The sequence below is a fragment of the Balaenoptera acutorostrata genome, chromosome 2, assembly GCF_949987535.1.
Source record: "Balaenoptera acutorostrata chromosome 2, mBalAcu1.1, whole genome shotgun sequence".
Lineage (NCBI taxonomy): Eukaryota > Metazoa > Chordata > Mammalia > Artiodactyla > Balaenopteridae > Balaenoptera > Balaenoptera acutorostrata.
The window spans coordinates 161,421,383-161,434,716 of NC_080065.1; the positions used below are offsets into that span (position 1 = coordinate 161,421,383).

General features: G+C 39.4%; 1 protein-coding gene across 1 annotated transcript in view; it reads left to right on the forward strand.

Annotated features, from left to right (window-relative positions):
• The window catches only part of LOC130707183 (ELKS/Rab6-interacting/CAST family member 1-like), a 112,976-nt gene that overhangs the window by 58,988 nt on the left and 40,654 nt on the right, over nucleotides 1-13,334 (forward strand). Inside the window, 1 exon segment of the mRNA XM_057540404.1 lies at nucleotides 6,339-6,506. Coding sequence (XP_057396387.1) covers nucleotides 6,339-6,506 — 168 coding nt within the window.

A 13,334-nucleotide genomic window follows, 5' to 3' on the forward strand; every position in this document is an offset into this window, starting at 1 on the left:
CGTGCCAAAACTGCTGAATCCCGTGCGCCTGGAGCCCATGCTCTGCCACAAGAGAAGCCACTACAATGAAAAGCCCACACACTGCGATGAAGAGTGGCCCCTGCTCGCTGTAACTAGAGAAAGCCCGTGCACAGCAGCGAAGACCCAACACAGCCAAAAATAAAAATAAATAAAATAAAATAAATTTAAAAAAAAAGTTAGTATAAATATGCCCCTATTTTCCTTAGTAGTATGTTTACTAAGAACTATTTCAGGCACTTAAAATATAGGTAAAATACTAAAACATTTTAAGATGGTAAATGACGTGTAGGAGTTTTGAATTTTAACGTAGTTGGCTTTACCAGTATTTCTTCTTTACGATGTATCCTTTCTGGGTCTTTAAAAAAAAAAAATCCTTCCATGCTGCCCTGTCTTAAAAGATACTTAAACAGTATCTTTCTTTCTAAAAGTTTTAAAGATTTGCTTTCTATATATAAAGCTTTAATTCATCTAGAATTCATTTTTGTGTATGATATGAGTCAGGGTTCTTCCCCCCTCCCTCAGTATGGGTAGCCAGTTGTCTAAAAACAGTTTATCAGATACTCTGTGCTTTCCTCACTGATTACAGTGTCACCTCTGTTTATATGTGTATGGGTCACTAAATGGTGTGAGTGTGTGTGTCTGGGCTTGCATTTCTGTGGCAAACGTCTGTTGGTTTATTCCTGTTCTAATACCATGCTTTCTAATTTTGCTTACTTAAAAAAATCAAATTTATTGACATCAAATAAACTGCATATATTCAAAATGTACAGTTTGGTAAGTTTCGGCACATACACCTCTGAAACCAATGGCACGGTCAAGATAAAGGACACCTGTCCCCAAGGTTTTCTTGTACCTCTTTGTAACCCCTTTCTTCTGCCTCTCCCTGATATTCTTCTCTCCTCCCCATTTCCTCCCTCATATCCAGGCAACCCTCGGTCTGCTTTCTGTTACTGTAATTAGTTTGCATTTTCTAGAATTTTACATATATGAAATCTTACAGAATTAGTGGTTAAGAGCTTAGGATCTGAAGACAGACCATTTAATCTTAAATCCATGCTCCATCACTTCTTTTTAGCTTTGAGATCTTGGGTCTGCTTTCTTCTCAAAGTACCGGTTTTGCCGGTTACCATGGGAAAGTGAAATTTTCCACAGGGAAAATACAAGGGAAGAAAATACAATGCTTGAGAATAGAATTCTGAGGACTTTTGATATACTGTGTGTGTGCTTGGCAAGCATATACATGACCATGTGCAGGAAGGTTCAGAAGTCTGAGGGTAGAATGGAGAAAACTGTTTAATACAGAAGTAAAGGTTTGTAAAAATAAACATGACTGGGAAAAAAAAGATGATGTGAGGCTGTATTTGAAATGATTGCTCAGGCTGGGAGAAAAACAAATAAAACCAGAATGGAGGTGAATAACAAAAAGTTAGGGATGATAGGTCAGAGGTTATACTATGGACAAAGAGTAGATTTAGTAGGCGTAGAAGAAAGGAAAGAACCGTGTTTCAGAAATAAGATTTTCAGAGTTTGAAAGTTCTTAGGTGGACCTTTCCAGAATGTAATAAGGTTTACCCTGTATCATTAATTAAAGTAGAATAGAGGAAAATTCCAGGTGCAAGAGTGTTTATTGAGGGGGCATTGGAACTTGTGCTGACGAATTATAAATGGGACCTGAAAAGACGACTTCCCCTATTTCTGGCTTGGTGAGACTGGTGGCATTGAAGTGGTTGAGAGAAATAGAGTTTAGCAGAGTGGAATGTTGTTTATTTACATGTTTTTCCTCTCCAGCGTGGTCCAGCATAATTTGTAAGTACATGATGGCTTATCTATATCAGTCTCAAATGAGACTGGTCTCCTAGGAAATTTTCCACAATACTTATTGAGCAGTAAGTGCCACTAAACATACAGTACTGGTTCTCAGATACCTTATTGTTTTGATATAATATAGTTTCAATATGTTATTGATGTAATAATATAGTTGTGATATAAGGTAATAATAATATTTCCTGATGTTTTGGTATTCTCTCTGTGAGTCATTACCCATATTACCTATTTTTTTAAAAAATTAGGTTTCTCATTGCAGTGGCTTCTCGTTGCAGAGCACGGGCTCTAGGCACACAGGCTTCAGTAGTTGTGGCACACGGGCTCAGTAGCTGTGGCTTGCGGGCTCTAGAGCGCAGGGTCAGTAGTTGTGGCGCACGGGCTTAGTGGCTCCGCGGCATGTGGGATCTTCCTGGACCAGGGCTCGAACCCGTGTCCCCTGCATTGGCAGGCGGATTCTTAACCACTGCGCCACCAGGGAAGTCCGACCTATTTTTTTCTTTGTGGGTTACTCTACATTCAGACAGGAAAAATAATATAGGACAAGTTCAAGATTAAAGATGTTCTGTAGAAACGTACTTGTTATCTTAGATGTGCACTGTCAGTGTGTAGCCACCAGCCACATGTGGCTATTGAGCACTTGAAACATGGCAAGTCCAAATTGAGATGTGACATAAGTGTCAATTACAATATGCATTGGGCTTTGAAGACCAAAGTAGAAAACAGAAACGTAAAATAGCTTGTTAATAGTTTTTTTATATAGACTACAGGTTTGAAATGACAATAATGTGTATATATATTACATTAACTAAAATATATTATTAAAATTAATTTTACCTGTTCCTTTATCACTTTTTAATGTGGCTGCTAGAAAATTTAAAATTTCAGAAGTGGCTTGCATGTGTGACTCATGTTCTATTTTTGTTGAACAGAAAGAAACCCACCTCCCTGTTTTTCTGTAATCAAATGTGTAACTATTTGCTGAATTATAAATCCTTAGTGGGAAAGCAAAAAAACAAAAGAATTTGGTGTGTGAGTATGTTTTTTTTTTTGTTTTTTTTTTTTTTTATTTATTTATTTTTTATTTTTGGCTGTGTTGGGTCTTCATTTCTGTGCGAGGGCTTTCTCTAGTTGCGGCAAGCGGGGGCCATTCTTCATCGCGGTGCGCGGGCCTCTCACTATCGCGGCCTCTCTTGTTGCGGAGCACAGGCTCCAGACGCGCAGGCTCAGTAATTGTGGCTCACGGGCCTAGTTGCTCCGCGGCATGTGGGATCTTCCCAGACCAGGGCTCGAACCCGTGTCCCCTGCATTGGCAGGCAGATTCTCAACCACTGCGCCACCAGGGAAGCCCGGTGTGTGAGTATGTTTAATGAAATTTGCTGTGAATAGATTCTAAAATAAGTACAAAATGCCAATGGCATTCTTCATAGAACTAGAATAATTCTAAAGTTTGTATGGAAACACAAAAGACCCTAAATAGCCAAAACAGTCTTGAGAAAGAAGAACAAAGCTGGAGGTATCATGCTCCCTGATTTCAAACTATATTATAAAGCTACAGTATTCAAAACAGTGTGGTACTGGCACAAAAATGGATACATGGATCAATGGCACATAATAGAGAGCCCAGAAATGCATCCACATTTATATGGGCAATTAATCTATGACAAAGGGCCAAGAATATACAGTGGGGGAAAGACAGCTTCTTCAACAAACGGTGTTGGGAAAACTGGGCAGCTACATGAAAAATAATGAAACTGGACTGCTCTCTCACACCATGCACAAAAACAAGTTCAAAATGGATTAGAAGGACGTCCTTAGTGGCACAGTGGTTAAGAATCCTCCTGCCAATGCAGGGGACACAGGTTTGAGCCCTGGTCCAGGAAGATCCACATGCCACGGAGCAACTAAGCCTGTGTGCCACAACTACTGAGCCTGCGCTCTAGAGCCCGCATGCCACAACTGCTGAAGCCCGTGTGCCTAGAGCGCGTGCTCCACAACAAGAGAAGCTGCCACAATGAGAAGCCTGCGCACCACAACGAAGAGTAGCCCCCGCTCGCCGCAACTAGAGAGAGCCCGCGTGCAGCAACAAAGACCCAACGCAGTCAAAAATAAATTAATTAATTTAAGAAAATAACCAAAGAACCAAAATGGATTAAAGACTTAAATGTGAAACCTGAAACCATAAAACTTCTAGAAGAAAACATAGGCAGTACCCTTTTCAATATCAGTCTTAGTAATTTTTTTTGGATATGTCTCCTCAGGCAAGGGAAACAGGCAAAACTAAACAAGTGGGACCACATCAAACTACATAGTTTTTGCACAGCAAAGGAAACTATTAACAAAACAAAAAGACCACCTACTGAATTGGAGAAGATATTTGCAGATAATGTATTCAATAAGGGGTCCAAAATATACAAAGAACTCATACAATTCAACATCAAAAAAAAAAAAACTTGATTAAAAAATGGGCAGAGGATCTGAGTAGACATTTTTCCAAAGAAGACATAACAGATGGCCACCAGGCACGTGAAAAGATGCTCAACATCACTAATCATCAGGGAAATGCAAATCAAAACTACAATGAGATATCACCTCACACCTGTCAGAGTGGCTATTATCCAAAAGCCAGCAAATAACAAGTGCTGGTGAGTCTGTGGTCTGTGGAGAAAAGGGAATCCTTGTGCACTGTTGGTAGGAATGTAAGTTGGTGCAGCCACTATGGAAAACAGTATGGAGATTCCTCAAAAAATTAAAAGTAGAACTGCTGTATGATCCAGCAGTTCACTCTGGGGTATTTATCTGAAGAAAACAAAAACACTAATTATAAGAGATACATACACCCCTATGTTCATTACAGCATTAATGAAGCAAGATAATGGAAGCAACCTAAGTGTCCATCAGTGGATGAATGGATAAAGAAGATGTTGTCTGTGTATGTGTATATTATTATTCAGCCATGAGAAAGAAGGAAATCCTACTGTTTGTGACAACATGGATGGGCCTTGAGGACATTATGCTAATAAGTGAAGTAAGCCAGACAGAGAAAGCCAAATACTGTGTGATTTCACGTCTATGTGGGATCTTAAAAAGCCAATGAACAAACATAGCAAAACTGAAACAGAATTATAGATATAGAGAACAAACAGGTAGTTGCCAGAGGAGAGGAGGATGGGGAGAGGAAAGAAATAGGTGAGGGAGGTTAAGAGGGACAAACTTCCAGTTACAAAAATAAATGAGTCAAGGGGATGAAATGTACAGTGTGGGGAATACAGTCAGTAACTATGGAATATTATTGTGTGGTGACGTATTGTAATAGACTTTTTGAAATGTATAGTAAAATCAACTTACACTGCTGTGTTTCAGGAAGTAACATAGGGCTGTAGGTCAGTTATACTTGAAAAACAAACAGAACAAGAGACCAGATATGTGGTTACCAGAGGGAGGAATCAGGGGAGGGGAGATTGGATGAAGACAGTCAAAAGGTACAAACGTCCAGATATCAGGTAAATAAGTACTGGGGTGCGGTGCACAACAGGATAAAGATAATCAGCACGGCTGTGTGTTGTATGTGAAAGTCCTTAAGGGAGAAAATCCTAAGAGTTCTCGTCATGAGGAAAAGGTGGTTTTCTATTTCTTTAATTTTGTATCTGTATGAGACAATGGATGTTCAGAAAACTTACTGTGATAATCACTTCATGACGCATGGAAGTCAAATAATGATGCTGTACACTTTCAACTTACACAGTGCCGTATGTCAGTTGTATCTCAAAACTGGAAGAAAACATAAGTACTTATATTAGATTTCTAATTATTTTAAAGTTATATCTAATGGATGGTATGAAACTTTGGTGATAAAGGTACCTGGATACCAAGCTTTAGCTGACTAGTCTTGAGATCTGAAAGTAGACCTTGCTTTGCCTTACAGATCTCTAAGTGCATTATGGGATTGTCAGCTGCAGCTAGATTGTATTCTCTGATACAGCAAGTGTCATGTTTGGTGACGCTTACGGTTTTCTTTCTACTTTTAGATTTTCTAAAGCAGTGTAGCATCACTTGGGAACTTGTTAGAAATATTGATTCTTGAGCCCCAACCCTGCCAAATTAGAAACTGGTGGCTTGGCCTGGCATTCTGTTTAAATCCTCCAAATGATTCTAAATTTGAGAAACATAATAGATTATACCACTTTTATAGAAGTAGCAAAGCTCAACTCAACCCCTTTATATAAATTCTCCAATTTTGTCCCCTTTATTCAGATCTGTTTATTTTGATGACACCGTAATTTAACGGATGTAAATGTTATTTTATCATGGAAGTGCTCACAAAATTTTAGGGTTTCATTTCTAAATAGTTACAGTTGTATTTAGAGTGGTATTTTATTTGATTCTAATGAAAGTTTACTCTAAAAGTATCATTTAGGCAACTGTACACATCTATTTGGAAGGAATTACGTTCCTTTCTTTTCAAGTAATCATTTGTAAAAATGTTATATTCTTAGGTGGATGCTCTGCGGTTGCGTTTGGAAGAGAAGGAAACCATGCTGAATAAGAAGACAAAACAAATCCAAGACATGGCTGAGGAGAAGGGGACACAAGCTGGGGAGATCCATGACCTCAAGGACATGCTGGATGTGAAGGAGCGGAAAGTTAATGTCCTTCAGAAGAAGGTGAGGTGCAGGTGTTCTGAGCCCAGGGTCCCGCATCAGACCCACGTCCTCATTCCTACCACTGAGTTGTACCTAAGTGCTATCAGAGTTTCTCTCTCATTCCTCTGTTTATATTTTTGCAGGTCGTAATTGAAACCATTGCTGCAGGAGGTAGATTGTGAAAACTGTTCTGTATATTCAGTTTTTAAACTTTGGAAGTAAACACTGTTTGGTATCTTCAGTAGTATTTTCCATGCTACCGTCTCTGAAAAGTGCCTTGTAAATTGCCAGAGTATTTGCATTGGCATTCTTCTACCTCTCCTAATCTTCTGTCTTGTATGGCAACTGTAGGGCCATGAATTAGTGTAGTACGTGGGCCGGGATTCTTGCAAGACTGCAATTTTGAATAGAAACACATGCTACTATAATGACATCTAATCTACATATGTCAAGGAAAGGAAGACTTTCTTTCCTATTTTACCTTAATCGTAACTGGAAAGAGGCTAACACTGTAATAAATAAGGGAAGTACTAATAATTGTCTTCCCCTCCCCCTTTTAGCTAAATTAAAGGGTACCTTTGAGATAATAGTTATAGTAGACACTGGTATTTATTGTTCTTCTCCACTGAGGGGATAGATCAGAAATATTTGACATTGTCCCAGTTTATTTTTAACCTCTAACAATAGCCCAGGAATAAAACTCTCTTCACTAAACCTCAAATTCAGCTTTTCTTTTGTGTACAGAGGACCATGTTCAATATTTGTCCTCTGTTAATTTGGTTTTCATTTGCTTTCAATGAGTAAACATAAAAATTTGATCACTCTAGATGGGTGACTGTAGTATCTTGTTAGTGGATGCTACTTTGCTTTACATTTTTATACATATGTTCTTCTCACCTTACCCCCAACTGCTCACTTCCCCTTACCCGTTTCTTGTATACGCTTCCAGGCACAGTTTACATATACACAGGCAAATACGTATTCTCTTTTTTTCTGTTTACCTCTTTCTGTGTTCTTCCATAAACATTTTATGCATAATCCATATAAAGCAAAAATGTTTCTCTAAACACAAATGTTACCATTCCTTTATTTTCCTTTCCGTTCCTTTTTTCCCATTAATATATTTTGAAACTTCTTCCGGGGCTTCTTCATTGTTACCAACAGCACCTGTGTGGATGTGCTACGGTTTATTATAAGGTTTCCACTGATGGACAGTCTGCTTAAAGTTTCTGCTGTTATGTAAAATGATGCTGCATTTTAAAAATGTGCATATTTAGTTTATTCATATGTGAAGTATATTTCTAGGTAAATTACTGAAAGTAGAATTGCTGGGTGAAAGGATATGCATTTGTAATGTTGGTGGATTTTGCCAAGTCACAAGTACATTGGTTAGAACCCAAAGGTTGTTTCAAACTAATGCACGTCTTATTTTTAACTAGATAAACATTAAAAAAAGTTTTTAATAACTGTAAACAGGGGTTTGAAGTTAGAAATAATGCCTCATTATCCTGGAATAATCATAGTTTGTAAAAATAGAGTGGCAGCACTTATGTTAGCCACTTTATATCTGTAATGTTGTTTAATCCTTGCAACTTTTTGGTCGTGGAGTTTAGATCTTGATTGCTCTGTTATAATCAGTGGCTAAATTTTTAGGCCATGACACATAATAAGAAATATATGTTACATTCATCTGTGTCAACGTATAGTATACATGCTTAGAGGTACAGCTAAAACAAAATTTTCACAAAATATACTCTGAACTATCTTCTCCCATTTCTTAAAGGAAATAGAAAAATGTGAGTCCCAATCCATTAAGTTATTTCAGTACTCACTAATAAAACACTTTTATACCTTGGTATCCATTCTCCCATGCTCCCCTTTCCCGCCCCCAAAACAAAAACAAGCCCCAAACCAACAAAGTCCGAGACATATTACATCATAAGGGAGGTTCAAATTTGTACAAATTTGTTTAGCTAAAAAAGTGGTAGCTTCAGGTTTTGTCACAAGGTTGGTCTTATTCCAAAATGCAGCTTTTCCCATGACAACAACTTTCCTGTTGGGAGAATTAGTAGTATGTGTTGAAGCTTTTTGACACTACAGGACATCATACAAATATGACGTGTATTATGCTTTGTCTAGTCTCTTTGCCTTTCGCCGTGGAGGGCCAGTGGAGTAGGCTCTAGAGGGCCGGTAATTGTGCTCTTTTTAGTACACTAGCTGCCTCACTAATTTGTCATGTTATAGACTTTGATTTGTCTTAAAACAGTTATCAAATAGGTAGCACAGGTACTTTCAAAACTGGTTTAGATTATTATTGCTTCTTTTAAGATAATGCCTCTATACCTGTCATTTTCAGTGCTTAGAGCCTTCAGTGCTTTCTGCCTACTTATTTTGTTGTAGAAGTTGCTGTACTAACATCATTAGACTCAACGTTCGTGATGTGTTTCCTGGACCATTGTTTGCTGATAAAATAGAAATAGCTTTAATTTTTGGATCCGCATAAAATAAACCAGAAAACACAGTAAGTTTAGAGGCAGGTCTTAGAGGCAGTTAAAGGTTCTCAAGAGAGCTATAGTTATTTGTATTATGGCTTTCCTTTCTTGAGGTGCAAACATCCCCTTGCTCCAGGATTCTATGAGCAAGCTTGATTTTCAGGTGGTTGACAGAGGGGAGCTGGCTGAGTGCGAGACTGGGGGTTGAGGGAGCAGAGTGAACTCTGATGAGCTGGGCTGTGGTGATATGGTGGCTTCCGGAGGCCGTGTGAAAGGTGATGAGCCGCACGGACAGGATGTAGAAGGCACCATCTGTGGAGTAGATCATGTAGGAGATCTGGGAGAAGAGCGACAGGATGGAGATGAAATGGCCCAGACAGTGGTGACTGTGGAGGCCGCATATCTGGCGTTTATTGTACTACAGGATGTTGGTGATGGCCAGTACACGTCCACAGCAGTGATGCAGAGATGCACACAGCACGTGATTCCAGAAGACAGCCAGATGTCACATAGGATTTGGCCAAAGTTCCAGGTGTGGGTGATGGTATATGTGATGCAGATGGCTATGACCAAGATGAAAGCCAAGAGATTGGTCTTGGCCAGGGAGCCAGTGAGATAGTTGGCTGGCGTGTGGAGCTTCCTGGTAAGGAAGACGGTGAGAAGCACAAAGGCTTTGGTGAAGACTTTGGTCCATGTGATGATGGAAAGGACCTCAGCAAGAGAGATCTTGAGTTCCTGGAAGGTCCCAGATCCCAAGCCTCTGGGGCTTCTGCAGCATTCAGGATCTGTTAGAGGCCCCCAGGAAGAGGCCTTCTGCCGACGGGTTTGGAGGGGGCATTCTAGGTGGCTCTCTCCGTACTCATAGCTCCTTCTTCCACAGTTGTCTTCCCCACAGAACAAGGGCGTCCTTCCATTTCACACTGGAGGGCGACACTTATCACATGAATAGACACAGTGAAAAGACCCCAGGTCTTACTTGTATTAAGAACACAGAGGTGACTCAGCTGTAATCAAAGATTGTTCTAACTCAGACGAATCCCAAGGTTTCTCACTCTTCTGGAACTCTGGTAGACACATGCTGAATTTGTTAGATAATCATCAGGTTACCCACCAGTGTGGACAGAGCTCTGCAGGTCTTGCTTTTGGCCTTTGGGCTCTTTCCAAAGGCTTGAGGCTCTTACTGTTTGGTGATGTATTCAGAATTTCCCCCACTCTTTTCTATTTTGAGAAGATTCTGGATTTCAGGTTGTCTCCTGGGAACTTTTAAAGCTAGAGCACCAGCCGATTAAGAGAAGCAGTTCAGTCAACAGCCCCCAGTTTTCCCAGATTAATCTTGACACATAATGAGGTACTTGTTTTGGTTCCTTTTCCACTGATCATTTCTGAGCCGGGAGAGAGAAATGTTCCAGTTCCCAAGACTTGGAGAATGCGTGAGTGCGGAGAACACAAACAAATGGCTCGCTGTGAGCTCCCCAAGAGGAGCACGGGGTCAGCAGCCCCGCCCTGGCCACACGAGTGCTGTGTTTGCTGTGGTGCAGCCCTTCCCCCTTCCTCCTTGCTTGTCACCTGGTTTTGTCCCACCTTAACTACAACCCCCAGCCGAGCACCTTCCGCCGGGCTCTTCCCTTCCCTATGCCTTTGAGATACCCCCTATTGCTTTCTTGTTGTTGTTGTTAAATTAACAGACTTTATTTTTAGGGCATTTTCCCATTTACTCCCTGCCCACAGTTTCCCGTTATTAACATCTTGCATTGGTGTGGTACATGTGTTAAAATTGATGAACCGATATTGGTACATTATTATTAACTAAAGTCTGTAGCTTACAGTAGGTTTCACTCTTTGTCTTGTACAGTTCTGTGGGTTTTGCTGAATGTATAATGACATGAATCCACCATTACAGCGTCATACAGAGTATCTTCACTGGCCTAAAGATCTCCGTGTTCTACCTATTCATCGCTCTCCCAGCTCGCTACCACGGATGTTTTTACTGTTTACAGTTTTGCCTTTTCCAGAATGTCATGTATTTGGAATCATACAGTATGCACCCTTTCCAGGACTTGTTTCTTTTACTTACTATATGCATTTAAAATTCCTCCATTTCATTTCATGGCTTAATAACTCACTTCTTTTTATCGCTGAATAATATTCTGCTGTCTGATGTACTATAGTTTGTTTATGTAATTACCTGCAGAAGGACATCTTGGTTGCTTCCAATTTTTATCAATTCTGAATAAAGCTGCTATAAACATTCCCATACAGGTTTTTGTGTGGGCACAAGTTTTTAACTCATTTGGGTAAATACCTAGGAGCATGATGGCTGGATATATGGTTAGACTATGTTTAGCTTGTAGAAACTTCCCCTATATTGCTTTTTGTTTGTTTGTTTGTTTTTGACTGCGTCAGGTCTTAGTTGCAGCATATGGGATCTTTCGTTGCGGCGCACAAGCTTTTCGTTGCGGCGCGCGGGCTTCTCTCTAGTTGTGGCACGTTTTCTCTCCCTAGTTGTGGCGCATGGGCTCCAGAGCACATGGGCTCTGTAGTTTGCAGCACACGGGCTCTCTAGTTGAGGCACGTGGGCTTAGTTGCCCCGTGGCATGTGGGATCTTATTCCCCCGACCAGGGATCGAACCCATGTCCCCTGCACTGGAAGGCGGATTCTTAACCAGTGGACCACCAGGGAAGTCCCTATATTGCTTTTTAATTGGGAACTTTGAAACACATGAGCTTTGCAAAACGTGTTATACACTTGAATATTCTTTTTTTTCTTGGTCAATGTGTATTAATGTTTTGGCTTGCTGTAAATCCCTGGGTTATTCCCACTGTAGATTGTTGCTGTAACTTTGCTACTAAATTCTAGTGTGCCCACAATTATTTTTTTAATAGAAAAAATAATTCTGAAGTATACTTTGGGGGAGAGTGTTGTACAATCATTGTAAAAGTTTAGCCTCTGAAACTTTTTTTGTCTCATTTTTATGCAGAATGTAGAATCACTAGTATATTTGAAATATATTTGTTTTGAAATATTTGAAATATTGAGTAAACGTGCTCAACTGTTTTAAAATGTAGATTTTAATGCACTAAGAAGGGGGTCAAAGGGTGCAAACTTGCAGTTATAATTAAGTCCTGGTGATGTTACGTATGGCATGGTGACTAAATATAGTTAACAGTACTGTACTGCATGTTTGAAAGTTGCTAAGAGAGTAGATCTTAGAAGTTCTCATCACAGGAAAAGAAATTTCATAACTATATATGGTAATAGATGTTAACTAGACTTACTTGTGGTGATATTTTGCAGTATAAACAAATACTGAATCATTATGTTGTACACCTGAAACTACACAGTGTCACATGTCAGTTATACCTCAACTAAAGAAAAGACACTAAGAAATGACAATGTGGATTAAAAAATTAGCTAGTTTTAAATTATGAAAGTAATATATGTTCAAGTTAAAAAAAAATTCAAAAGTACAAAAACATATGAAATGAACTTATCTTTTCTCATCCTTTGACCCTCTCAGTGCAGCTCCTTAGAGATGTAACTTGTTAATAATTATTTGTATACTCTTCTATAAAATACCTATGCATATATAGGCATACGTATGTTACACACCATTTTTAAAAAAAGACAATTGGGATCATACTTTTTTATTCGTTTAAAAATAAACGTATTTTTGTGTCTTTTTATATGTAGCTTTATCTCATTGTTTTTAATGTCTGCTTGGTTTTCGGTGTCTTACTTGCACCATAATTAACTGATGTCCTATAGCTGTATAAGTAGATATTTATAGGGTTTTTTCTTGTTTATATATTTGTTATAGTAGCATAACAATTAATGACATAAACATACCTCATTCATGAATTGATATTGTATGCATCTAAAAAAAATTGATGGATGCCCAGTTCTCTAAAAAGCTTGTGCTTTTATATATTAAGATGAGTTTCTGCACAGCTTCATCAGACATTTGTTGCCAAACCTTTAAAAATTTCCAGTGACCTGGTAGATAATTTAAAAATACCTTCTTCCTTCCTTCCTTCCTTCCTTCCTTCCTTCCTTCCTTCCTTCCTTCCTTCCTTCCTCCCTCCCTCCCTCCCTCCCCCCCTCCCTTTCTTCCTCTCTCTCCGCGCCCCCATTTATTTATTTATTTATTTATTTATTTATTTATGGCTGCGTTGGGTCTTTGTTGCTGTGCGTGGGTTTTCTCTAGTTGCAGCGAGCAGGGGCTACTCTTCGTTGTGGTGCACAGGCTTCTCATTGCAGTGGCTTCTCTTGTTGCGGAGCACAGGCTCTAGGCGCACAGGCTCAGTAGTTGTGGCTCGCAGGCTCTAGAGCGCAGGCTCAGTCGTTGTGGCACACAGG